This window comes from Syngnathus acus, chromosome 2, assembly GCF_901709675.1.
Source record: "Syngnathus acus chromosome 2, fSynAcu1.2, whole genome shotgun sequence".
Classification (NCBI taxonomy): domain Eukaryota; kingdom Metazoa; phylum Chordata; class Actinopteri; order Syngnathiformes; family Syngnathidae; genus Syngnathus; species Syngnathus acus.
Window position 1 is genome coordinate 16,375,874 of NC_051088.1, and position 27,983 is coordinate 16,403,856.

At 43.3% G+C, this 27,983-nt stretch overlaps 2 protein-coding genes across 6 annotated transcripts; one reads left to right on the forward strand and one right to left on the reverse strand.

Annotated features, from left to right (window-relative positions):
* The first annotated feature begins 486 nt into the window (after nucleotides 1–486).
* On the forward strand, nucleotides 487–1,903 carry LOC119133574 (gamma-glutamylaminecyclotransferase-like). Of its 3 annotated transcripts, XM_037269555.1 has the most exons (3): nucleotides 506–616; nucleotides 997–1,466; nucleotides 1,735–1,903. In XM_037269555.1, the coding sequence occupies exons 1-2, from the start codon at nucleotides 591–593 to the stop codon at nucleotides 1,442–1,444; spliced, it is 474 nt and encodes a 157-aa protein (XP_037125450.1). In that variant the 5' UTR covers nucleotides 506–590; the 3' UTR covers nucleotides 1,445–1,466; nucleotides 1,735–1,903. The 3 variants fall into 3 exon arrangements, with proteins under 3 accessions (XP_037125459.1, XP_037125468.1, XP_037125450.1); XM_037269564.1 differs by having other exon boundaries at nucleotides 487–617; nucleotides 985–1,903; XM_037269573.1 differs by having other exon boundaries at nucleotides 499–617; nucleotides 999–1,903.
* On the reverse strand, nucleotides 1,781–27,962 carry LOC119133544 (FERM, ARHGEF and pleckstrin domain-containing protein 1-like). Of its 3 annotated transcripts, none has more exons than XM_037269517.1 (28): nucleotides 27,778–27,962; nucleotides 23,522–23,739; nucleotides 16,248–16,352; nucleotides 16,120–16,162; nucleotides 15,651–15,729; nucleotides 14,703–14,800; nucleotides 14,002–14,116; nucleotides 12,999–13,146; nucleotides 12,799–12,894; nucleotides 12,511–12,677; nucleotides 12,322–12,390; nucleotides 12,169–12,244; nucleotides 11,922–12,099; nucleotides 7,129–7,292; nucleotides 6,954–7,040; nucleotides 6,264–6,400; nucleotides 6,067–6,148; nucleotides 5,923–5,984; nucleotides 5,670–5,845; nucleotides 5,314–5,444; nucleotides 5,169–5,237; nucleotides 4,987–5,076; nucleotides 4,782–4,864; nucleotides 4,517–4,629; nucleotides 3,957–4,117; nucleotides 3,685–3,792; nucleotides 2,859–3,010; nucleotides 1,781–2,759 (listed from the first exon to the last, which is right to left on the reverse strand). In XM_037269517.1, the coding sequence occupies exons 2-28, from the start codon at nucleotides 23,693–23,695 to the stop codon at nucleotides 2,684–2,686; spliced, it is 3,039 nt and encodes a 1,012-aa protein (XP_037125412.1). In that variant the 5' UTR covers nucleotides 23,696–23,739; nucleotides 27,778–27,962; the 3' UTR covers nucleotides 1,781–2,683. The 3 variants fall into 3 exon arrangements, with proteins under 3 accessions (XP_037125412.1, XP_037125419.1, XP_037125403.1); XM_037269524.1 differs by having other exon boundaries at nucleotides 5,923–5,981; nucleotides 6,954–7,043; XM_037269508.1 differs by having other exon boundaries at nucleotides 6,954–7,043.
* Between the last annotated feature and the right edge of the window lie 21 nt (nucleotides 27,963–27,983).

A 27,983-nucleotide genomic window follows, 5' to 3' on the forward strand; every position in this document is an offset into this window, starting at 1 on the left:
CCCTAGTTTGAAACCCTAGTTTGAAACCCTAACTCTAGTTTAAAACCCTATTTTGAAACCCTAACCCTAGTTTGAAACCATCACGCTCAAATTAATAAAGGTGTTTGGCAGCGCCGTCCAGCATCTCGGTGGCATGGAAGTTGATGGAACTATGCCAAATGTTTCATACAAATGTATACCTTTACCGTCACCGTCTGCAACTGCCCTCCCCAAAGTAGGGTTTTTAACTAGGGTTAGGATTTCAAAGTCGGGATTTAAACTGGGGTTGGGGTTTCAAATTATGGTTTCAAACCAGGGCTGGGGTAACAATAGTTAGGGTTTCAAAGTAGGGGATTTAAACGAGTTAGGGTTTCGAGTTAGCGCAAAGATGTTACAATGGCGAATAGATGATAAGTCATTTTCAGTTTTCATTTCACGAAATCCGCTTAACTTTGACACACACAACATGGCGGAGGAGTTGATGTACGAGCCGGCGCTAAAGGAGGTGTTATATTTTATTTCTATGGTTAAAGCCTCGGTTCAAGAGAGGATCTCCAAACGAGGTCACAGTTCTAATTCTGAATTCAGGTCTACACGCTGGCAAGACTCACATGGTTCCAGCTGATCCCTCATTTCAGGTACTTCCGTTTCGCTATTAAGCGAGTTGTGCGAAAACAAAAATAGGCGTTCACGTTTCACATTCTTGACCACGCGTAGGTGTTGCTTATGTGGTTTATTTGCTGTAGATTACTTTTCAGGCGCTGGAGTATTACGACAGTTTGTACTTAAGTAAAACTAAAAAAAGTACATGAAATGTACTCAAGTACAAACGTTTCATCATTTCTACCTTTTTTTTCTTTTTTTTTTTTAAATACAAGCACCTGGAATTCGACTTAAGTACAGTTTCCACCTCTGTCTAAAATACCGAGAACAATTGCAAAATATAATAAATATTCTCAGTAAAGATGAAGGACATTGGTACCTGTGTAATTCTCATTATTTTAGTCACCTCTCCTGAATCATGGCTCAAATGTTCATCTATGGCACTCTGAAGAGGGGGCAACCAAACCACTTCCGCATGCTGGACAAGAGCGTTGGAGCTGCGCAGTTGCTTGCCTCTGTCGTCACAACTGAGAGATTCCCCCTAGTGATCGCTGGTGAATACAACATTCCTTTCCTCCTCAACCTCCCAGGTCAAGGTCACAGGGTTCATGGCGAGCTCTATAGAGTGGACGAGGCCTTGCTACAGTTCCTGGATGATTTTGAAGATATTCCCACAATGTATCAGCGAACGCTGGTGACGCTGAAGGTGAAGGAGTGGCTGGGGCAGCCCGACGATGAGGAGAGGGTCACTGAGGCCTTTGTGTACAGTACGACGACGTATCAGCCGGATTGGCCCTCGCTGCCTCACCATGAGAACTATGATTCCCAGGGCGATCACGGGTTTCGGTATAAACGCCACTAAAGCTGTTCGTCCCATCGTGCTGAATGTTTATGTACTGGCATCTTCTGCTGTGTTTCCTAACCTTTATTGATTGTATGAAGGAGCTTATTGTACACTACATACATTATGGATATGGAATGATATACGTGGACACATTAATATAGTTGCAGGCATAAATAGCCTTGTGAGGGCAACCATAACTGCAATAAAAAAAGTTTGACTCTCCAGTATTAGTGCAACTGAATGTCACCTTTATGCTCCTGTTTTGGCCGAACAAAATTGTACAATTGTATCCTGCTCAAGACGATTATTTTCTGTACTGTGTTGTTCTAAATACAAAACATAATTCCTCCTGAGTACAAACAGATTGTTGTCTTTATTTAGAATAGAAAAATGTCAGGGTTGGAGAAGAAAACTCCTTCTGAAGATTGTCTGTATAAGTGAGGCACAAAAATGTGGCAAAGTAATGAATTGAAAAAATCATGCAAAGCAGATCGTTTCACAGTGTATCAAAGAACTGTACAAAAAGCTGCTGCAAAACAAAAACAATAAAAGATGTGTTCTCTTTGAAAGTGGCACTGCAGTAATGTATTTAAATTGTCATTGAAAATAAATCAATTTACAGCAGGGGTCACCAAACATTCTTAACCCTAGGGCTACTTACTGACACACACTTCTGAAATAGCAAATTTGCTTAATTTAGCTTTAACTATCAAAGTCTGCTTTATTGTCAATTTCCTCACATGTCAAGACACACAAAGTGTTATTGTCATTTCCAGTTCACATGCAAGTGTGATTTAAACAAGAATAGCTCAAATAAAATAAATAGATGCAGCTCACTGATAAGTGCCGCTATTTGAGCTAATTTTAGAACAGCCCTGCGGGCGACTCACACGGTCCTCACGGGCAACCGTGTTGGTGACCCCTGATTTACAGGTATATAAATTATCATCTCTAACCTGTGCATGAAATGATTTTAGACCAACACAATGCAAACACTTGTGTTAAATGTTAGGTCGGGTTTGTGATAAGAATGTGCATGGCTTGCCAGGAGGAGAAAAAATGGGCAAATGGCATCATGAATACAAACAAGCTGTGCGGAAAGCGAGTGGTGGCAGTGAAGAACCTCCCAAGTGTGTGTTGAAGGTGAAAGTGAAAAGATGATTTATTTGCGGATATTAATTAGTGCAAAGTGGCATGATTTGGTGTGTCTTTTTGGCTTGAAAGCAGCTGACAATCCAGATCGTCACCCGTGGGGTATCAATAAAGATCTTTCCTGTTGCTTGGCAGGGAGCGGCTTGTGGAGCATGTGGCACTGCGGATCACCTCCATCCACCTGGTGAAATACATATCCAAAATTCACCGCCCGCCATTGATGCTTACAATGTACAATATATGGATATGTTTTTGAATTTATTAGTAGGAGACAGTTTACCGTTCAAATGTGTACTCGCTCTCCGATCTGAAATAGTAGACGTGGGACTTGAAGTGAAGTTTGAAGACATAGTCCTTGTGGATGTTCTCCGACTCGGATGGAACGGTGACAGAGTAGCCTAGCAAAGGAAGGCTGGCCAGAGGGTAGTCATCCTGTCGGGAGACTGCAGTTGTTACCTTTATTCAGTGGAATATATGTTGCAAATCTTAAAGTGTCAACCAAGTCCCAAGTTACTGTGGCAAAAGTCAAGTGGGCCCCCCCGACTAAATTGTCAAGTCAATTGAGTCTTTAATTGGGTTAAGAAAGTTCAATAAGTCAAATTGTACGACCTTGCACTTTGTATCATTAATTACGTTAGTTTGCTGTACAAACCCAGTATGTATTTTTTATGGACTCAAAAGAGTCTCTGTATTGTCTTTTGCTCACTTAAATGACTAACTGATATAAAGTTAATGTTTGACCGGCAGTGAGCTGAACTGTGGGGATAGCGTAGCTTAGCTTGTGTTTTATAGTTACGGATCAAGTTAGTTGTGTTGCCATTCTCTCTCCCCCAATTCAATCAAGAGCAATGATTAATAACTGACTCGTAATCTTCCATGGTACTTGCTTTATGAAATGGCCTCGGTACTCCAATCAGAGCCACGTGGTGGCTTGCCAAGTTTGCAAATGATGACCTTCGTACTTTCAAGTCATGTATTTCAAGTCTCAGTAAAATCTCAAAGCATAATGTTCAGTTCTTCATAAGGTCGTGCTAAGAAAGCCCCAAGTCCTAAAACTGGCACAATGAATACAATTAATCATGACTTGTCTTTTTCTATTCTCAAACCTGGTGTGACTTGTAGAAAAAGAGGCTGAAGTTGGTGAAGACCACCCAGAGTTTCTGCCAACCATTACTGTTCTTGAACTTTCTCAGGAGGTTCCCCGAGAGCTGGTTCTGGAAGAAGGGCAGCAGGAATGTGAATATTAACAAGAACCAGGAAGGGGGCAAAGGAGGGGGTGTCCCGAACCTTACATGCACTTGCTGCACTCTTGCATGATAAATGTACACGTACGTGTAGCAATAGCATAGTAGGAAACCAGCAGGAAAAGATTGTGTACCTCCACAGCAATACTGAAGTCCACCATGGACACGCTGGTGTTGCGATGCCAGCACACATGCACGGTGGTGTTACCGCGCTGAGCTTGGCGCTCTAGAGATGAACGTGAACCACAGAGCTCCTCCTCGGACTCGTGCTCGGCCCCACCTTCCTCCGGCAGCTCTGAGGAACAACAGATACGACTGCGATGAAAACAAATTAGTACACAATGGTGCCTTGAGATTTTTTCCAAATCAGAGTAATTTTTGTTATGGTAGCTTTGAAACTTTTCTTTGTGTTGAGTTGTACTGCTTCCCCTGGTGGCCAAGTCAAGCACATCAAAAGGAGCCTAATTCATTCCTATGGCATTCAGTGGTGCACGGAGACGTTATATTTGAAGATGCTGCCATCTTGTGGCGCAAAGTCTCAAGCTCAATCGTGAGTGATCTCATGAGAGAGTGACACAAATTGTTTTTTAAATTTCACGTAGATAAAATAACTTTGTTGAGCTTTCCGTTTCAGGCCTGCAAAATTTTAGTACAAAACGGAAGTATTTGAATGTGCGTGGCGATGGGTCCTTACTATTATCACAAGGGCTGGTGGAGAGGAGATCCATGTGAGGGCCATTGCTCTGCTCAGCCAGGTCAACGGCCATCCTGATGTCCTCCAGCCACCGTTCCATCTCGGCAGCACAGCTGAGAAGGAGGAGAGGAGGATCTTCATTGAACTCTTGCAATTAGGTCAATTACGTTTTTTTGTTATCAGCGAGCTTGCAATATGAGGTGTTTCAAGAAAAGTCCACAAGATTTGGTAATTGGTTTGATCAGTTAAAATTAACGAGTTGTACCTGGCTGCCACCACCACCGACTGCCGTTGTCCATAGAGGGTAAAAGCATGAGGGACGCCCCACTCTTCTTCACTCTCAGTAATCTGCACATGCACAAACACAGAAAAGGTATATTCCAAAAACATGTGGTATTATTCTGAATACATTCTGATATTTAATCTGGATTTCAAAACAGAATCCAATCCAACAATATAGAATGCAATACCGTCATGCCAAAGAGGGGTAGCTGGCCATGGACTTTGAATTGGTTGGATGAAGTCATTCCCCGACTAGTATACACTAAGGAATCGCTGAACTATAGAGAAAAAGGCAGAGAAAAAAAAGCGTAATTATTCATTTTGCACCTACATACATTTAAGCTAGCTCTATGCATCTTTGAAGTCATACCAGGAAGAACATTCTGTGCTGCAGGCCTTTCCCAGAAAGTTTACTGAGGCATCCAAGTCTGATGAACTCCTGTCAGCCCAAGAAAATCACACATAGATATAGAGGACAATAGAATTATTGACGTCCGCTAAACCAGGTGTTTTACCCTGCCGGGGATGGCCAGATTATCAATGCCAGTCAGATCTTTCTTCAGCTCAAGAAGCTTTTGAAAATTCTCCATTTTCATCATGGTGCCTTGCAGCTGCAGCACCATCTCTGTGATGTCCGCCAGGGCCGCTGCAGGAGGGAGCCAATAAGCGAGGATAACATTTAAAAGCAGCCTGTTTGAAACTACAAAATAGTTTCCCGAGAAATTGCATGTGAACATTGAAGAGCTGATGCTAAACTGGAATAGTGTATATTATAGGTATATTAGTAAATATTTTTCATCTGCTTATTCCTTCAATATTCACACATGTACAGTCATTTTGAAGACAGCAAAGTAGCGCCAAGACTCGTTACCTCTGCAGTCTCTAAAGTCTTCATGGGTAGGCGGGTAGTGTTTGCAGAGTCTCTCTAGGATGAGCTTGTAGTGAAGCAGGCGGTGGAGCGGCCGCAGGAGGAAGACGTTCAAGGGGAGGTAGCACACCTTCTGCTGCTCCAGTTCTCCACACAGAGCCTCCGCCTTGCGACTGGACCTGAGAAACACACACGGGGGAGGGGCTTAACCCATACCCACCACTCAGAGAATATTGGTTGGTCGATTTTGACTTACCGACAGGTTCGTTCCAGCTCAACCAGGCACTCAGAATGTTTCTGCAGATGAGTCGTCAGCTGCTGCAGATGGAATACAGAATTTGGAGAATTGCAGGAAAAGGTGTATTTCATACACAGGCCACGGTAGCAGTGGTTCAATTACCCTCAGACTCTGAATGTTCTTCAACAGAACATCACCGATTCGTTGATAGTCTCCCTTGATGTGTGCATTGGATCGACCCTCCCTGAAAGTAAAGTTGACATGATGACATCATTTACGGCTCACTATTCATATAATTTGGAATATCTTGAAAATATGTTTGAATTCAAGCCTCCTTGGAGTCTGATGTCAATACTGACCATTGTGCCAGTCTCTGCTCCACCTCCTTGAGGAACCCTTGGTGGAATTTGTGGATTGGATCATAGTTGCCTGATATCAGGTTGCGAACAGCGACTGGAAATGCTTCTTCATCTTTCTCCGCAATACGTTGGAAAGACTAGGATGGACACAAACAAAAAAAAAAGAAAAAGAGGGTGAGGGGAATAAACAGTGAGACAGTTCAGACAAGCAAAGGAAAGGGAGGAAGGGTGGGAGGCATTTTGAAAGTTTAGTTATGCCAGCCAAAGAAAATATTCAAGAGTTTTAAAAAGCACTCAGCACACGCCTTTCTCTCCCACATCAAAGTAGCTAACCACCCCTGGGAAGCAACAGCTGACTGAGCAAAAAAATCAGATTACGAGTCATTTTCGTCCCAAACCAAGGTCAGCAGGACTCTAAAGTAATTTACGCTAAGTAAGTTGTGCCATGGACCTTCTTTGACACACTGCTGATCTTTATTCACTGGACCAGCTACTCTATGTTCACAGATGGTAAATGTGAAAGTCCATAAAAAAATCTCACAAACAAGGCATCAGCAGCATCCAAACATTTAGGTCTTAATGAGCAAACAATTTACAAGTTGTTGAACTTTACAAGCGGCCAGTTAACACTTAGACAGCTGGAAAAGATTAGGTGGGAAGAAAGTTTTTTCCATCTATTGGCCTCCTTACCTCAGTGACGACCTGCAGTTCCTTGAGGTAGGTCCGCTCGGTGGTCAACAGTTCCTTTGCGATGAAATAGGCCTTGTCTGTGGGAAACTTCTGGACACAAAACAAAATGGTGGCATGAAATCATCTGACTGACTTTTATGCATTACTTTTCTCATTTATTGTATTGTATGCCCACCTTTCTTCTGGCTTCATCCTCATCCTCGTTCCGAACGTATCCGGCGTCACCGAGGAGGGGGCTGGAAAGCGGTGACAGCTGACTCGGGGGCACCACACCGATAGGAACCTCTCTGTTCAAAATGCCGTTTGTTTTCAGCGGGGACGCCTCCGAAGTAGGACCTCCTGGGGGAGGTAAATGGAGAGGAAGATTAGGGAGGGTCAGTAAGAGTTAAAAAGTGAGAGGTCAACACTCACAAGGAGTTTGAGTGAATGTGATGCAACACAAAGTACTTCAACTACTGTGGAAAAACTCACTGGCAACTTGTATACATCTATCATCACAGCTACTACATCAACAGAAACACTTGAGCAACCAGGCGATGAATTTCCAGATGAGAGAAGATCCTCACAAACCAAGATACAGTACGACATGTGTTAGTAGTGAGAACAGGGTTAGTCGCAAGCCGAGGCGTCTAAAAGAAAACACATTTCAAGTCGTTCATGCTTAGCCGTGGCGGGATTGCAGTCGGACTAGACGTCACTCTACTCTACAAAAGCTAACTACAAAACTATGATGTCATACTTGCCCGGGTGTCAAGTTCCGAGAGTCCACATGCTGGTGGAAAAGCACTGAGTCCGTAACTACTTACCGGTGTGCTCGAAAACATACACAAACACAAGCAAGTCAAAACAGTGCAGGAGCCATCGAGCAGAGCACATGCACACGATGGACCGACACAAAACAGGTTGTGGACATCTTTTCTGTTCCGGTGTTTAAAGCAGAGAATTCCCAATGATTATTTTTCTGAATCATGCACATTTTCTTTATTATTAGATTTTTTTTTTTAATTGATGCAGGTGGAGAAAAATAGGTTACAGTGTTAGGTTACAGAGATGAAGGAAGAGTAAAGCAAGCAGATTTCAATTTTAAGGTGGAAATAAAAAAGGTGACAGAAGTGTAAAAACAGCAACAAGAATGAAACCCGGAGTATCTCCAGCACACATATTTTGTGTGCGTCAAGATTGAGGACTACATGTTTAACAGTTCTATGGGGACCTTTGCAAATCTAGTAATTACTGCAAGGTTTAGAATTTAGCAGAAAACAAATAAATATCAAACACAAGCTAAGTCATGTAATGTAATTCAAAAAACAACTATAGGAACATTTATATGGGCAAATTAAGCTCTGATTATCCCGAAAAAGTACAAAATCACAATCTATCATGTCACGATCTAGCTGACGTATGTACAGCATATTATAATGAACATTTTTTTTTTTGATGAGAGGAAATAAAAGAAGACTCAACTCCAGTATGTGCGTGATTGTACATCCGTCCTCGAACAAAAGAAAAAAAATCCCACATGAACAACTTAGAAACGTGCAGTACGGTTCAAATATTCGTTTACACTTACAATGTGCATTACATGTAACTTCACTTGTATCCATCCGTCTATCACCCCCCTCCCCTCGCCCCACCACCACCCACTGGAGTTGAGGCAACTTTGTTTTGCCCCTTGTGTGCACAGTGAGGAAACATAGGACAAATGGTTCCGAAATGTTTGGAAACATACAGCAGTGTAAAAGTAATACAAGGCGTTGCCGTATATCAGGATCACTAAGCTTCTCAAACATTCTGGAACCACTTGAAAGCCTTTAACAGTGAAAGCCAAAGTGAGCAAGAACAGAACTGAATGACAGAAAAGGTGCTCGTCTGATTAACATGCATTTTGAAGCGGGGTGGTGGGGGCGGAAAAACAGAAAACATGCTTAAAAAGAGTAACGGTGTCCACATTTGTAGCACAACAAGCCAAGGTCACTCAGAGTCAGCAAGGTGTCAGATTGTAATAATATTCGGCTCTCGTTCAGAAACATCCTTTGGTGATGTAAAAACAAATAGCAGGTTGGGACAGAGTTCACTAATGTGGCAACACCACAATGGAAACTTAAGCAGGCCGGGGAATTTGACTCCAAGGAAAGAGGACACACGCAGTGCGACGTGTGCGTGCGTGTTTGTGCGTGTGCTTGCATGCCAGGAGCCAAGCCAAGCAGACAGCATGAATGGTCACAATTTAATGGGTTCATGTTGAACTGGTGAGTGCAGACTGGAAAAGACCCGTCAGCCATCGACGTGACCGAGCCACACTTATCAAAAATACGCTACATAAATGGATATAAAGGTTATTGGAACTGCCACTAATCTATTCAAATACGTCAGTTCGGCATCTCTAATTTGAAAGAGAAAATACTACAAAAGTCCGGACCACAAAAAGACCGTGCAAGTATGAAAGTGCTCCAAAAGGCTAGTGAGCGCTGCTACTCCTGTAACAAGTGCAACAAGCGTCTAAGAAGGACGATTATCCTAAACAGCTGCCTTCTCGAAAATGTTCACAGGTGACAAAAGTCAGGACGGGCACAGACGCACTAAAGACAAACACCTCCTTCATATCACTTCAACTAGGAATCTAATGTATTACACAACATGAGGAAGTTTAAACCAGGGATGTCCAAGCAGATCCTGATCAGGTGTGTTGGAGGAGGGGAAACATCCAAAACATCAGCGGCCTTTAATAACCCGAGTTGGACAACCTTGGTTTAAACAAATGACCGCATTTCTATGCCTAGACATAAAAGGTGGCAAACACTTAATTTCGCTAAAAAAAACAACAACGGGGTTATGTAGGCTGTTAGTCCTTTAGAGTTAGAATTCTTGTATTCTTCATAAAACGGTGGTGTACAAATATAAATATACAGTGCGGGTTTATGGCACATTGTTAAACCTGCGAAATAACAACCTTGCTGGGCGATCTTGCCAGCTGTTAACATGATGCCAGGCAACGGCTTGGAAACTTAGCCTTCGTTGTAAAACTCTAATAATTAAGCCCCGATGCAAAGTCAATTTGAACATTATCATTATCCTTTAATTATGTCCATGAATTTCATGATGTCACCCACCGTCTATTACAGTCATCAGAACTTCACACACACACAGAGCAAATGGCAGATCTGGCATCCCATAGTGGTCACAACTTTCCATCCCCAACAACCACATTACTAAATGTTGAGTGAAACCAGTATTACCCTACAACAGAATTCTGGCTCCCGTTATTACCAGTACTTCCAATCTTTATCGCATTGATAAAGGACATCTGTTCTAGGAATCAATTTCGTACTTCCAATCTCAATTGAAATATGGATAAGAAGTCGTTGGGTCATGAAAACATCAGCAAAAGGCTTGGTGAAAGAGTAACGCAACTGGTGTTATTTCAATTGGAAGACACACAAAATTAGTTTCGGTTGCCCTCACTCTGGAGCTCCATGCTTGTTATTGCCAAAGAATGGGCCAAAATCCCTCGTGAGCTATGCGCAATCCTGGTGACCACCAAGGTGCCACTAAATCACGTTGTTCTATGCAATTTTTACTTATAATCTATCACCATAATCAAAAACAATTAGAGACTAAATTCAAGCAAATACTAGTTTTGCTTGCGGTCTAAACTGCGCAATAACCCTTAAAACAAGCAAAATATCATTAAAGTGAGCAAGAGAGCTGCGATTGGCCGACATCGCCCTTAGCAACTGAAAACACGGCCGCCAACATCATCCGCATTGAAGTTGTAGCAACCTTGTTCCGCCTCTCCATCATTACCATCCACCAGCTGAAGACTCCCAAAAGAGAATTTACAGCGCGGAAGCGGGGACGAGCTCACGCCGTTGGAGTTGACCGAATTCATGGAACTGACAGCGGCAGGATTGCCAAACATTAGCGGGTGGCCGTACGCGCTGCTGCCCGTTTCCGACTCGGTGTCGCTGGTGTCGCTGCCGCTGCTGGTGGAGCCGTCAATCATTTGAACCGTTTGATTTAGATTGTTACGATTGTTTTGAGCCGCCGGGCTTCCGCGCTGGCCGAACAGGCGCTGCACTGTACTGGAACGCGGCTGACCCGGAGCCAGGAGGTTCCCGCTATGATTATTGTTAGTTATAATCATTCTTCGCTCCAGAGGGGCCGAACAAGGGGTCTGAGCGGGCAGCTTGGCGTGATAAATGGGAGTGGACGTGAACTGGCTGAGAATGAATGGATCGGTCTCGGAGCGATTCCGCATGTTGTTGTTGCACTGCTTGGCTAAATGTGCAGGCGTGCGGTTGGAGATATTGGCAGGAGAGTAGCCGCTATAGTGGTTAGGCGGCGGGACAGCGGGCACCTCGCCAGGAGCAGCCCCGGGACGCTTACTGAAATAATGCCCGGCGTCATCCCATCGAGAGTGACCGTTTGTGAGCTCGCTTTGACCGAGCGAGTTTGTGCGATGGTGGAAGCTGCTCATCACCGGGCTCGAGCACTGGCTTTGAGTGCCCGTTCCGAAGGGGCGCCCCGGCGTGGCGCCCCTCTTCTCGCGAGCCTGAAAGATCTCGTCCAGCAGCGTACTATGGAGCGGAAGGCGGCCGTGATAAGAGCCGCCGTTAATACTTGACAAAGTGTCATCGTCGTTGAGCTCGTAGCTCCCGTTAACCTTGCTCGGCAGCGAACGGTCGCTGCCGTTTCTGTTGGCCGGCGTGACTTGCCGTTGGGCCTTTACATCCTGCTGTTGCATCAACCCCGGATGATTAGTGTGGTAGAAGCCGTTAACGAGCCTGAACAAGTTCCCATTTGGGCCCCCGTTAGAAGCGTTACAACCGGCGTGCTTATTGTGCTCGTCATCATCGGTTTGGCTACAGGCCGCGCTGCTCTTTGTCACATCGCATTCACTGTCTACGTCGCTGCAGTCTATGTAAGGGATGGAAGAACTGCTGCCTTTGTTTGCCCTGCAGGATGGACCTGGATTGAGGAGACGCTTGTCCGGCGGCAAGCCTGTGCCTTGGTGATTGTGCCTGGTATCTGCGCTGTTATCAGCGAAGCCGTTGGTGGCAGACTTGGTCCCTGGCAGTTCCTGTGCATCCTTGTCCACTTGTCTGGCCGAGTCTGGCAGATCTTCCATCGGCACGGATGTGGCAGTCTGGAAGACAGTGGAGATATATATTTTTTGGTGTTTGCTTTTTAATCTCCTCGAATATGAATCCGTTACCTCCTTTGGCACTTGCGATCGGAAGGAAGAGGACTGATGGGGCATGTTGCTACTGGACAGAATCTTACTGTGCTTCCTGACAAGGGTTGACAATTGAGGTCAAATCACATGGAAATATTTGGCAAAAAGTTTACGCGAGGACAAGAGTCTCACCTTTCAAACGGAACTTTTTTCGGCTCGGAATCCTTCACGTAATCAATGATCTGCTTCTGAGTCCGACCGCTGCGACAACAGGGCACAAAAGGATGACTACAAAGTTGACTGAAAATCCACCCAATCGTATTTCTCTACACGTACCTGCACATACACACAATACTATGTACATTTTTCCAAGGTTGCTACCTGAATCGAAAAGAGGATCCTCTGGTGAAGAGGATGGGCTTGGGTTTGGGCTTGGGCTCCTCGAAGAGTCTAAAGAAGGCGTGATACTCCACACAGATCTTCCAGAAGATTTTGCAGCAGTCCCTGCTGGCCATTGCAAACTCCAGCGTGTCATGGTGACCGCTTTGCTGGAAGAACAACAACAGGTGGGCATAAGGAGAGCTGGAGCGAAAAAGCAGCCTCACAACGGAAGGGGCTGGGAATAGAAATAGCTTGGAGGTCACATGAGTAAGGTCAGGAGGAACTTACAGCGGGGTCAGCCCTCAGCTTGATAAGAAAGCGTTTGCGTTTGAAGCTGAGTTTGCGAATCTTGGACCAATTGAAGGCATTTATTTTGGTGTAGCCCTGAAAAGAAAACAGTCTCACTCCATAGAAAGATTCTTTTGTTCATCTCTCAATTTCTAAACAGCATTTTGGGGTAAAATGTAAACTTTCTGCTTGGATGGTACCTGGAACACGAGCACCCCAGTGTGGGCAACAGCCAAGCTGAGTTTGGTGCCCTCACGGTCCTTGGCCGGGTGCAGACGGACGCCATACATTTCAAGTCGCCGGGCGATTTCCAGCAACTGGTAGTCTGACTCTGCGGGGGTCTGTCCGCTGAAGACGAGAGGAACGGGTTCATCGAGCCGCTGGTTAATCTCATGCTTATCTAGCTGATGCCTTGTTTAATAAACAGTGTGTGGTTAACATAACAGCGTGAAGTTGGATGATGTGTCAATATTTGGAAATAGCGTGTTTTAAGTTTGAGTGTTTGCATTAACCTTGAATTAGACCACAGTGATGAACGAGGTGATTGGAAAAAACAAACGCACGCTTTAAATATGTGGCGAAATCAGATGGCGCTGACAAGCTTTGTTTCCCTGCAAATCGGGAAATATCTTCCTGTTTCCTGTATACGCTGCTGAATGAGCCACTTCCTTCCTGCCTCGGCTGAGCGATGGGGGAAGGGAAAGTGGCGAGGAGCGGGCTGCTTGGGCTTTCACACTTTTAACTTTTAAATGACGTGTTTACGCAAACAGTGGAATAATGCGTGTAAGTTCACCCAGGTGCAGTTTCGGAGTATATTTGTGGATTGATTGGGAATAAACGGATGTGTGCAATGGAAGAAATGTGTGGGAGTTGGGATGGGTGGTATAGAGGGAATGTATGTCAAAGTTTCTGTGTTGCTGGTCGCTCGAAAAAATGTGCGTACGTCTTGCATAGATAGTGTAGTGTACACACATTGGGCAAAATGTAAGGCGATGAACGCAGGGGTGCACTAATTACACTCAGTCCTGCACGAGTGTGTGTTTATATGAGAAAGAGAGAAAGATAGAAATCTCCTGGAAGGTCATGATTGCGAGGTGGGTGTGTAGTGTGTGTTTATAAATCCTGACACCCTTGTGGAACGGATGCCCAGTCAGATTAGGGCAGCTCAGAGTTTAACAAGCAGCTCAAAGTGTTACAACTTACACATGTTTGCGGTGGCAGTCGGTGATCTTGTCCCGGATGGCGTCTTGGTCTGGCAGGTATTTATTGTGGAGGAGATGCTGCCAGCTTTGGGTCTCATCGAAGTCTCCTATCTCCGCTGAATTTGGGGAACGACGGGAGACAGATGGAGATACGGAAGTTAGCTGAGCGGAGAAGGCGGGGTGGAAAACGCACAGTGCAGCAACTGGCTTCATTTTGATGACAATATGAACAGAGGAATTGATCAAATAATTTATTATGACTTGCCACTGTTAATTAAAACTTCATGTCCATTTAGGCGAAGTGAAACGGTGCTCAAGCCGTTCCAGCAGATGGAGCTGCACCAACAAGTGATTTTCCAATCAAACGATTTTTTTCGGACTTGGCAGAGGTCTGCGCTCAGCTGGTTTCTATTCTAGTTCTACTTTTATTCATCTCCCCATGCGGTAGTGCTGTATGGACACAAAAATGACGGTTGCTCTGGCAACCAATAGACTTTCCTTCGCCTGCTGCGCCGCATCCTTCTGTCGACACCATGACTACATTCATGTGGTCAGTGAAATACAAATGGTACCATTCACTCTTAACATCCTGTCTAACCTTGTTAACATTGCTACCACAGTGTACTGTAGTTCACTAGATAGAATATTCTATTTTTATGGATGATTTCAGTTTTTTTTACATGTGACGCTTCTTGCTCTTACACTGGATAATGTGGGAGACCATCAGGGCGGCGCTCGAGTCATTACAGATGAGATTACCGCAGGCCAGGTCACGCTTGATCTGCAAAGCAAACAGGTACCTGTAGGCAAGCAGGAGCAGATGGAAGAGGGAGGGAGAAAAGGAAAAATGGAAGATAGGTTACTGGGCAAGAATTCTCAAAGTCAGTGTAAATACTTTGCTGTGCTTACTATACACGCATAAAATTTAAGAGCATGTTGAATAAAATCTTGATGTATTAATGTCTCTATTTGGTCTGCATGTCCCAGTAATCCAGCGATTCTCAACTAGTGTGCCAGGAGAGATTAGCTGTGCCACACCAAATCTCATAATTGGTCTGAAAATGATTATTTCCTACAAATACTGCATATTTGCTCATCTAGCTATGTTGTTGACATAACGTGACATGCCGAAGAGAGAAATGTTCTTCCGATAGATAACAGACGGTACAATAAATCTCTGTAATCCACCTGCTGCTATTCATACAACAGAATAAATCTGGGCGTCCTAAGTACATCAGATTTGTGTTCCACTAAATAAACCCAGATTTCACACAACAGTCTAATAAATGCGTGAGAAAGCGGGATAGGATCTTCATTTATGTACTATCGCTACATGTAAGGCTATGTTCAAAATCTGTACCTTGGCTCAATAAAGTTTGGGAAACATGGAAATGCTGAAATAGTGAGAAAGGTAGGGGCAAAATAAGAATTTAACTTCCTGCCTGTTGCTGAAATCAGCGGGCCTGCTCCACAACAACAGTCTGAGCGTTCGGAGAAATCTAGCGACCTAACTAGCCAAGTTTTGTGCGCCACCAGTAAATGTGGTTGACATTTAAATTAAAATGCGGAGCAGACACAATTTAGAATTTATCACTTCTCCGGTGTGTGTGTGTGTGTGTGCGTGCGTGTGTGTGTGATTGTGTAACCTACTGAGTCAGCTCCTCCATGATCTGTGTGTGGTCAGGAGGGAAGAATTTGACCACAAAACGAAGAATGGTGTTCTTTGGCCCTTGAATGAGAGGGGGGAGGGGGATATAAGTTAAGAAAAGCTGCTGTATACTTTTAGTCATCTTATCTTTTTGAGTCAAATTCTGCAGGATAGCAAACATCAGACCTTATACTAAACATTGAAATGGAATGATGGGTTCTTTAGCTTAGCTCGATGATGTCACAAAGAAGCCTGGGACTACAATTGTAACCTGCCCTAATATTCTTATTCTTGATAACAGTTTTGTATATTCCTGCCTTCGCATTTAAGCATTGGGCATTATCAAGAACTTGTTGTACACATGTGTAAATAAAAAATATGTTTTTTTTACAGAGGTTCCATGCATTATAGTGTCTTAACAAACATTACACTTCCTTTAAAATGGTAATACGACACATTCGTGTAACATACGTCGGATCTGCTTCATCGTTGGCTTCAGCAAGTCCAGCCACACCTGTGTGAAGGTCAGAGTGCAACATTGAAGTGAAAGTTACAAAGACATGTTTTCAAATGAGTCTCAAACGTCATGCACATCTCACAGTCATCTTGCGTTGGTCCTGGTACTCCAGGCCAAAATAGTCTCCCTCCGCCAGGTTGAGATGGACACAGATTAGGTCAAAAAGCACTTTGCCGGAGGAGCGTTGCTGGAAAAGAGATAAAATGAAGGAATTAGTTCTTATTGAACTTGTGGCCTGAGGGCATAAGGGTGGGGAGAAGAAGTGGAGATAAGGATCCATCTTTGTGTGGGCCTAATTTAATGCTTCACAGCAGAATGAGGCGGCAACCCCCCCACATAATGACGTTTTCCAAACGACAAACTGCTGATCTTTAACCCGACTGACAAGTGTAGGCTTTAGGTTTGGGTTTGGGTGGACAGCTCCCCGAGTTTAGAAACAACCAAAAGACCACAGGAAAAATCTGCGAGTCGTTCGTCCAGTGGTCTCAGCTGTGCTCAGGCAAATGTGCGATGCCAAAACACACAGAGCTGTGGAATCAAACCCAAAATTACTGGGATTTTTTTTTTCTGTGACTGGGCGGCAAACCAGTAGGACAGAGATACTTAAAATGCATATTTTATTGATAATCAATGTCTGAGAAAATGTTATTTCAAAAATCAGAAGCTTGATGCATAATAAAACCACAAGCATGGAAAAAAAAATAGTTAGCCTCTCAAAGTCAAATAAAAATGGTTGAACAGAATTATTTATTTTGATTTGGTTGACGCACAGTTACTGAATAGCTCCTAAGATCCCATGGAAAAAAAGAAAAGGAAAAAGAAGAATCAAAGTGGCATAGGTGTGAGGCAAGTAAGTCTAAGACCATCTGGCGTACGTGTGCGTACGACCATCTGCTTGTGTGTGGGCAGCCTGCTTGGACAAACATGCACTGACAGACAGACAGACAGACAGGCGCGCCTACAATAATAGTGAGCACCACCATGCTGCTGACTCAGTCAATGAAAATTCACTCATAAAAACAATTCCCGACATCACAACCTGTGTATGTTGGGATGACAGAAAAAGATGCCTTACTTTTAAAAAGCCTGCCATTATCTCTTACTGAAGGTCCCAAAAAAGTGTGATTGCGACATCCTGATGGAAAACAAAATATCAACGTACTGCCTGTTTTTAAAGGAAAGGCAGTCTCAGCAGCTGAGATTTTTACAGGAACCTTCAGGAATGCTTCAGGGCGATATTATATGTCAAAATGACTGCGGAAAGAAATATTTGGGAGAAATGGTGGGATGAAATATCAATGATACGACTTTCATCAACACATACCGTATCACCATAAACATTTGGACAACCGAAAGACCCTCACTTTAACTGTGAAGACTTTTGAGGGTCACAACAGGGAAAGCAACGATATCTCCAAGCTTAACGTTACCACGAAAAACAACATCCAGCCAGCGAGCGGATTCCTCTTTCAAACGGAAGCCCAAAAATAGTTCCCTGCATTGTGGAGCAGAACTTCAAATATGTGCAAGTGGGATTAATTTTTTTTTCTTTCTCGTATTTGTTTTCTTTTTGGCAGAGGTGGTGGACTTGAGTCACATGACTAAAACACACTCTCCTCTCGGGCTCTCTCCAATACACAAGCGCTGTCAGTTCTGTCATATTTTTAACTACAATTCCATACTGAAGGATGAAGCAGATAAACCAGGATTAACCGACGATTAACCAGTGGAAGTATGATTTCCCTCATTCTGACCGAACCTGCCAAGCTGTGGTCAAGGCAAGCGGGTTTAGGTTTCACACAAGCAGAAGTGGGACCCACACCATACCACCACGGCTCATATCATTTAGGATAATTAGAGAGCTGGAGAAGTGGGCCGGGCCTCAACTGTCCAGCCGACTGTCCATTAGCGAGCCAAATGGGAATTTGGCGACATGCCTGGAAAACATCATACAAATGTCTGGGCCTAAAATATCCAGATTTAGCACTCAAAATCTCATCCAGACTTGGATAAAACAGTCTGTCTCTTTGAAACGGACTTTCTTCCTCAATGGTCCTGTTGTGCAAGAAGATACAAAGCGGAAGGAGAAGTCAATAGATCATTTTCCATCGCAACAAGTGGCCAATAAACAACGGCTGCACGTCATTTCCATGCAGTTTTCATGAAGTGACTCATGCGGCTTTTGCAGCAGACAAATTATAGTGATCCTGCTTCTCTATTCAAGAAGGCTGCATAAAATACATGTTACAATGAGCAAAAGGATCCTTTAAAAGAGTATTCCAATTTTTTTTTTCTCCACCGTGACATACACTTCATTGTTAATTCGAGACCAGCCGGTTTCATACGCAAAGTCCCAGAAGTCATATTGTCAGAAGTCATATTTCAACCAGCTGTACAAAGTATGAGTTTTCTCCTTCAACAGGGCCAGAGATCCTTTCGAATTTGCCAGCTTCACTTTTTCAGTGGAAATATTTTACAAGTAGCATAACACTACACTACGATCACTATCATCCTATAATGGCACTTTGCTTACATACTGTGCATATTATAATTTGATTTGTCTAGATCAATAAAATAGCTTACATTCTTGCAAACCAATAAAAACTCATCCCTTAAAACAAAATGTGAGCTCTGAAGAATTAAACTTGCTGAAAGCACCTTGGCGTTCACCCATCTCAGTGGCCTAGTGGTAGAGTGTCCGCCCTGAGACTGGAAGGTTGTGGGTTCAAACCCCGGCCGGGTCATACCAAAGACTATAAAAATGGGACCCATTGCCTCCCTGCTTGGCACTCAGCATTAAGGGTTGGAATTGGGGGGTTAGATCACCAACTGATTCCCGAGCGCGGCACCGCTGCTGCTCACTGCTCCCCTCTCCCCCAGGGGATGGATTAAAATCACACGGGGATGGGTTAAATGCAGAGGACAAATTTCACCACACCCAGGTGTGTGTGACGATCATTGGGACTTTAACTTTTAACTTTAACTTTTTTAACTTAACCTGCCCTCTGTTTTCATAAAACCTTTATTGGTTTATTTCCAGCCAGGAATCATTTTGCTGTTCCTCCAGTATTTCATGTCACGCTTCACCTCGCAGCCAAGTAAAATATTCTCCCCATCTGTGCTCGCACCTTTGTTTTTATGAGTACCAGCCTGGAATTGCTCCATTGAGACGATCATGAAAAGGGAACGTTTTGAATATGTCATGAAGTGTTTCAGCAGCTTTCATCTGGATTTGTTTCTTGCCTTTTAGTATTTTAGTACTTTTCAAAACGTAGTGAAAGAAGATTTGGAAGCATGGAACACCCCGTGATCTGTAGAGAGACGAACACAGATGGAAACCAGATGGCTGAGTCTGATGAGAAGAACCCTCTGAGGAAGAAGAAGAAGAAAACTAAAGAATAAAAAAAGAAAAACATCTCAAGGGCTACTCTGGTCCCCTGCTGCGAATTTTCACTGCAGCTGCTTATCGAGCGCACGGTACAGGATGGTGTGCTTTTTGTTTTGACTTTAAACATGACCGTTACTTAGCCGCTCCACAGAAAAAAACACCGGAAAAGACTGCAAAGAAGCTTTACCACTTTGGCCACATTAGTAGCAGTCAAATGCTGTTCTTGACTGAGCTGTTATGTTCAAACGTTGTACGACACTAAACAGAGGTCGAACTGACCACACTGCATGTTTGTGCGCCACAAAAAAAAAAAAAAGCTAAATATCTTTGGTGTATAATGAAGGAGGGCAACATTTAGCCAGACAGCTGGGAGAGGGCTCCTCCTTCCTCGTCCGTCCACCAATCAGAGTCTCTCGTTCAGATTAGGTTAACCGGTTTAACCCTGTTGGCAAGATGTCAAAGTCACTTCCTATATCACACAACCAGATGGGGGAATAAACTCACGTACTCTCCAGCATGGCGACCTACTGTACCTGCTTGGACTCACAGCAAGTCATTATGGGCAATCAATCTGGCAACATAATGAAAATGCCTACAGGTGAACGGCTGCGACGTGTTGGTGTGCATCTGGTCTCTTGTGTGATGCCTCGCAGCACAATTGAGAACCAATTAAGTACATGCACAACCTTGTTCAATTAGAAAAAGCAATTAGCGTGCTATGCCTGACGGCAGTGGTGTGTCGTCTGCCTCCCCCACAATAATGAGCCTCGTAAATTTCATGACTCTCAGAGGGAGACATATTCATCATGTAGCAGGACGACCATCGGGCTTGTTCTGAAAATCCAAATTGTCAAGATGCCAAATAACCAAATGGAGTGCATTTTCTTTGTTAATTGACAAAATAATCATGAATACACTTCGAAAATGAATTATTTTTGCATTATTAAAACAGATTTATTTTCCATAAATATTCTATTTACAAAAAAACATCTCCAACTCATCTAAATCATTTGTCCATCTTTAACAAATGTCAAACATTTTTAACCAAAAAAAAAAGGAATGTGATAACATCCACCCTTCTTCTTGCTTTGACAAAAATTCCAGTTATGTAAAATATTTGCTCTCGAGCATATAATCTACCATGATGACGTAAATTAAATGAAATTGTCCTGAAGTGCCTCCTCACCGGGGGACATCATTCACAGCATTAACAAAAACAACAAGCGTCTCATCTGCAGCCATGCACACGGGACAGAGTGTGCTGGGACCACCTCCATGGGGGACGGATACGTGTGGCGAATGCCCTCGCCTTTTGAATGAAAACGCTCTATTTCTCCATGACAGCAAGCGGAACAGCGTTCAGGCCCTTCTGCTGGGCCCCAACCCGCTTTGGTTCACCCAGCCTTCAGATACAAGTTCTTCAAAGCCAGCACGTCCCCCTTACTTCCACGTGGCTCGATGTGCAAAACACGCTAGATAAATGGAAGCTGTCACGGGCCGCATTGCTATTCCGAGCGCTGCTTTAACGGAAGTCTCCGTCCACAGGAATGGGGCAGGCTATTGCGTAAGACAGAAACATTTGTGTGTGTGGGATGCTGGCATGCTGCTTCCTTCTATGTGATCAATTGCAACGGGAAAAAGCAAGTCCAATATGCTGCACTTGCTACAATGTCATTGATTAGTATTACGACTTTAAACCTGTGGTTTGTAATCTTCTCTCCTGTCACCTATCATGATTTGATCTCTTTTGCTCCACCCATCTCACACAATCATAAATCCACAATCCAATCATGCAACAAAGACCCCACACAGTAATCCTGTTGCGCTTGAACACGCACACCCGCCTTGGACTTTAAAGCCACTGGCGTCCACCAAAGATGTCAGTCATGATGAGCAGGTATTGGACAGTCTTATAGGGATTTAGGTCAAGTAAGATTGCCGGATGAGAAGAAATGATTGACTAATTAGGGACTATTCTTTCAGGAATCAGTAGTTGTGCGCTCTATGTGCATTTCGACGAGGCTTGGGGGGTATTTTTCAAAGCGAGACTTCACTGCTCCAGAGGGAATATCATGTCTGCAGAATTGTGTGTGAGTGCAAATTATCAAATGGGAATACAGATTCAACATTACAATTTATCCGGAATGTCCTGCCGTTGCAAAGCAGCTAAATAAGATTTCAAGTAATGCGCCTTCCATAATGAACACCATTCTCCCTCATGTGTCCGAGCGGACATTCCCAGCTGATTTTATTAAAAGCAGAAATAGCTTTTCGGATGACTGCCTGCATGTCCGAAACCTGGACTCTGCTGAAAGGAAATGAAACAATTCTTCGAAGCATCGCCAGCCAGCTTAATCAGTGTGAGCTGCTTATCTTTGCATTCACATGTTAGGTGGGACAACTGCACAAACATGGGAGAGGACATGATTAAGTCAGACAATGGATCCCTTGTTTTCACAATCAGTGGTAATAAGAGATGATCCATTCGTTCCCTGTCATTTCAGACACGTTTTCTCTGACAATTTAATCAACAGAAACGAGCAAGCTAAAATGAAAACAAACGTACGCCACTACAGTAACTTGTCGTCTTCCTTCCTCCAAATCGTCACCATATTTGAGACAATGAGTGATGGAATTTCCAGAATATAGATAAATGTCAGGCTGCATTCTTTGAGTAAATGTCATCATTATACCTCCTGGCAGTCTCCCCGAGGAGCCTTTTCACCAAACAGCATTACATCAGACTCTCATCATTACAATACAATTGGTTTCTTTGAACTCGGGTTTTCAATACAATTGATGTGAGTGACTTCATGAGGGTAGAGCTCCATACAGCCTAATATGTGACTAATGCACTTTGTTAGATTATAGGTGTGAGTAAAGCAACTGATGATGGTATATGTTCATATTGTATGTTAGATATGTTAGTAATAGTGAACAGTGGCACCTTGAAACACAAATTTAGTTGAAATGAATGGAAAAGACAATAATTTCCAGCCCTAATTCCTTCAAAATATTTTTTGATAAGGAAAACAGCACTCTAGCTATAATATTGTACATTACAAAAAATAAGTTTTTATATAATTAAATAGACGAATAAATAGATAAATTAAAAGGCGCATCTCGCATTGCATTGCAGCCAACTGTAGAATATGGGTCGGTTATTTGTTAGTTGTTGCAAAATCGAGAAAAAATTTGATTATTGATTCTCAATTGAATGAGTGAAGGGATTGTGACTCATTTGTACACTGCACTACTGTCTACATGTGCTGCTCCACCATTTGTGTTCAAATATTGCATTGTTGCAGTAATGCTATTTGTTAGCTTGTCCATGGCGTTTTGCAATATTTGTTAGTGTTAAGATAAATCAACTTTCCTAAGCCAAAGCTACTTACATATATGCTTGTATTAAATTAAGCCTGTTTTAAAAAAAATTTTTAGTACTTGTACTATTCTGTAGCTGCTTGGCACAAAGTGAGTTGAGCTCACTGTGATCATACATAACTTGTATCTGAAATGTTTGCACGTAGCCAAAGCAAAAAAAACTATAGGTGTCAGTCATGTCATTTATTTGTGTATAATATACTGCATATGCATATAGTAACTATTGTCTTAATCTTTTTTCTTGCCAGAGGCAACAGATAGAAGTTAGCACAGTGTTGCTATGCTTGAGTTTGTATTCTGTACATGGTTCCTGACAAAACCAGTAATAAACTTACTGAATACAAACAAATAAAAACTCTTCCTGCTCATTCCCAGGAGAGAGTATGAAATAGGCCTCAAAAGGACACTGCCAAAAAGAATGGAAACACAAAAGGAGAAGCAGAAACTGCTGCGCCCAAAAGGCTCAACTAACAGACAATAGGATGTCTCAGACAGGTGTTAACAGAAACAAGTCAAATCTGAACACTTCAATTCCTCACTAATTATGAAATTGACGCAGAGTAAGAACCGCAGACTTTACTCACTGATATCTGGAAGACTTCCTGTGTGTCATCCAACATCTGCACCCTGATAGAGACTTTTCTTCCTGGTGCCTGTCCAGGTGGACTCAGACCAGGCTCCAGGGTGGACACCCCAAAACTTTCGGGAGCGCCCAGCCTATGTCCGGCCGTGGATGGTCTGTCGGCTGGTTCGACCATGCTGCCTGCTGCTGCTGCTGCTGCTCTCGATCTGTTCCCGTCTGCTGGAGAAACAGAAGAAGGGCTGTTATTCTTTTCCAAATGGCTGGCAGATTGTGTCTGTTTTTCCAAATTAAAGTGGCTGTGACCCTCCCCAGTCAGTCATTTGTGTATTTTTATATTCTGGTCTTTAAAAAACAGGCACATTCCACTTGGGCATTTCCGCAGACAACCAACATTTTACATTGCGTGATATTTTCTGGCTTGTTTGGGTGAGTCAAATGCATAATGAAAGATCTTTTAATGTTATCCTGTATTCTTTGGTGGCAGTCGAAATTAGTAGTGAAAATATGGAACAAACGTTACAAAAACCTTTTGAAAAATTCACGGGTGATTTTGTTTCCGAGTTGGGCCGATGGCATGTGCGTAAAACTGCGGTGAGACACACACGGGTGGGATTTATGGCGTTTTCCTACAAACCAACCGGTCCAGACTTGTCAAAGCTTCACAAGTAGGGCAGATGAGACACGGTCTGAGAATAGACAAAGACACAACCCCCAACCAACACACAAACCTTTCAGAAACCCGTCCCCCCCCCCAACACATCTACCCCACACATGATAAACCTCCGCCTCAGACAATAAATATCCTCTCAGACCGTCGGTGACATCACGTCTGAGGAATGTTAGAGGTCAATTCCGACACATGTTTTCATCCGCTAATTTACTGAAGAAGAAATGAAAAGAGCTTCCTTTTCTCTCTTCTTCCTCCATGATTCCATTTGGTGACATGCAGACCGGAAGAACACCACCCCACCCCAAGTCCTTGAGTATTAACGTTTGACATACAGTCTGAATGAACCTCTTAAAAGAAACATCTCAATGTTATTGCACAACCATTTGAGGGCAAATACAATCAACCGATTTCTGTAACACCCAATGAGACTTTGATCATGTCACGAGTCTCGACAGGTATTTTGTTTGAAGGGTGCCTTCTCCTGACTTTTAGCTTCCTTCACCAGCGTCCAATAGTATTTATATCAGGACTCTTCATATTAGTAGTCTGATGTTGTTTTGTGTTTGCCGTCTATTTATTTTCCTGTGGGACTCATGACTTGCAAGTGTGACTAAGCTTTCCCCCCAGAATGTCTTGATACTTGGTAGTTTTGAGAATTCATCGTAACCAGAATAGATTCAAGACACTCTATGCTACATTTAGCAGAGCATAGAATTTGTTGGTACTCTTTTTGGTTAGAAAAATAACATTGTCCAAAGAAGTATTGTTGCTTATCGTGACACATTTCAACAAATTACATCCTTATCAATTTCAAATTATTAAGATGTTTTATTTAGGAAATCATTCACTACCATTGACGGCTATAGACGTCAAATATCCGTTTTAACTGTGCTGGCAGTGAACAAATTAATCAAGGGATACCAACAATTTTAACCTCGCACTTATTACACCCAGTGAATCTTCCTTTCGGCTTGATTTCGACAAAAGCGCATCCCCCATCAGCAGATCCAAAAGAATTCTGAATATTGCAGTTCTACTAAACATAAGCAGATGTGTTGGTCCTTGTCTTGTCCTCAGTGAGGTTTCAAAAAAAAAAAAAAAAAAAATCACAAGCGGTTTAAAGGCATCCTCAACTAGGTGACATTTTATGTAAACAAACTTCTACAAGCTAAGCAGCGAGTCTACGAGTTCAATAGATTCAGATCCGGTATCAGTCAGGATCTCCTCTATGACGGCAATAATAATCATGTAAAAACCTTCACCAATATTGCGGATGACTCACGCTCGTTGTTACTTTGACCCATTTGTCGGATCAGCGGCTTGAGTGAAGAGAGGAAATGGGGAGGCGGTGAGAGGCGAGAGGGGAATACTGAGCAAACTAGTCACATGGGCACAAAAGAAACTACTGTGGGAGCTTCCAACAGCGACGCTTTCACAAGGAGGGACACTCACATAGCCTTTGAACTGGTGTTTAGTAGAACTTTTCCCAGGGGTTCGAGGGATTCAAAGCCAAACGCTAGGGTTCCCAAGCAATTGTGTGGGAGGGTCGACTTGGGAGCCACAAAAAGAAAATGCGGAAGGGAAGAGTTGCATTTGACAAGATGAAGTGACGGGACTTCCACTACACATCTTGGCAAGCAAAACGACACGCGTTCTTCATGATGTAAGTTGAAGGATGCCATAAAATGCACAAACGACACAGCCACAAAGAACTACAAGTCTGTCTAGAATGGGGTGTCCAAACGACCCTGTGGACTCGGTCTTAGCAGCCATGGGCAAATGCTAAAAATAACATTTCACACAGCTTGCAACCCTACTTAAAAAAAGGTTGGGGTGGGGGGTTGTTGTGAAACGTGTGGGTGTAGAAAAAGTGCATGTGCGTGTGGGCGGGGGGTGATGCCCTTGACGACTACTACTACGCCGACTACTATTAATAATAAAGTGGGGCTTTGAGAGAGTAGACGTAATGCATTTACGTCACTAAGGGGGTTGGGGGACGATGTGGATACCCCCCTTCCCCAGGTTGATGCCCAAGGCCACCGCCCCATTGGCCACCGCCCCATTGGCCACCGCCCCATTGGCTCCACCCCTTGCAAGCCCCTGGAGTCCCCACCCCCACAAAAAATTTTTTTGTAATGATCTTTTTAATCAAAAAAAGCCCACATATAAGTTATATAATTAAATATATTTCGTAGTTTTCAACACAGGATAAAAAAGAGGATGGATTTTTGCACCGACTCCAAGTCACCCGATTTTGAGCCAATACTGAGTCCCAATCCGATATATTGGCAATGTATTAAAGAAGAAGTCATGTCAAAATTAATAATGTGTTCAATGCAGCCCCACAAGTCGAAACACGGTTTTTGGATTAAAATTACATTTATGGGATATGAATTAAGCACCAAAATCCATGCATTTTATCCCTCCCTTTAAATTATTTTTACCTAAAACTACCACACGGCATAGACATCAATACATCGAGCTTTGATTGCGATGATGTCTTTGTTAAAACCATGATTGTAAAATGACACGTGGCTTGTACCCTAACTGCATGTCTGCTGTTTGTAACAACCCAATCCACGTCAAAACCACAAACTAATTCAATGAGGTAGAATGAACGGTGTCAAACACAAACACTACCTGAAGAACCTTGTAAGCTCACCATCCGGCGTTTGCCACGATTACTATTTAAAACTATTTTGCAACACCGACCTGTGCAAAACCCGACTGAAATTCTACAGTTGGTCATAATGCAATGTGAGATTCTACATGAAGTAAACCATTTGGAACACAAAAAGACACACAAAACAACTCCAGTTAGACTTAAACAGCAGCTATATGTCTGCGTAATACTTTTTCAAATAAATTAATATCTGGATTATGCCAATCTTACTGATAAATTGAATATTTGCGTTTAAATCAGGTGTGTAGAAGGGAGCAAGCATCTAAAAAACATGCCGGATGGGGGCTGTGGAGGACCACAATTTTATGCCTCTGAATTCCATAGCAGTTTTTAAGAATTACTATAATACTGTATATATAATATCAATATCTAATTGCAGTCGAAGATAGTCAAAGTGGCCCTTGCATCCTAATATTTTTCTGTATGGGACGCTTGGAGGAAAAAGTTTGGACAACCCCCTTGCTGTACACCGTTATAATGCCTGTTTGCAGAGTGAAAGGCCAAGATGTAGGTTAGCAGAGTAATCCTTTAGGCCCTAGTAAAGATGTAAGTAGGCTAAGGATTGCGACGTGTTGGCCAATATTGATGTTGACGTTTTGACAATGACAAGCCTCATTTTGGGGGGGCAGTAGATCGCCAATGGAAACTCAGTTTTGGACAAAGTTGTGAGAAAAAGATGTAAAATGATGAAAGCAATAGAGGAGCGCTACCATAAAGCAAACTGGTTCCACTACGGGTTCGGTGAATGAACAGACCACAAATTCTACTCCAAAATGCTGGGTCATCAAAAACGTCAATTCACACGCGGTTACTCATTCGTTTAGCCACGAATAGTCTCACGGAGTCACCGACGAGATTCTACGTGTAACCTGGCTGCATAATCCGGATAGAATGATTTCCTCACCCCACTCCTCTTTACCGGGTGCTCCGTTGGGTTTGAGGTATTATCCGTCACCGAGCGGCGGCCGGCCGGTCGGTCGGTCGCGTTCCCCGGAGTGAAGCTTTGCTCTCAAGTGGGACGGTGGCTCTGCGCAGCAACCATTTGGACAAATGCTGGAAAACATGCAGCTATCCGTGCTTTCTTTAGGAACAATAAGGAGCAGCGTACCG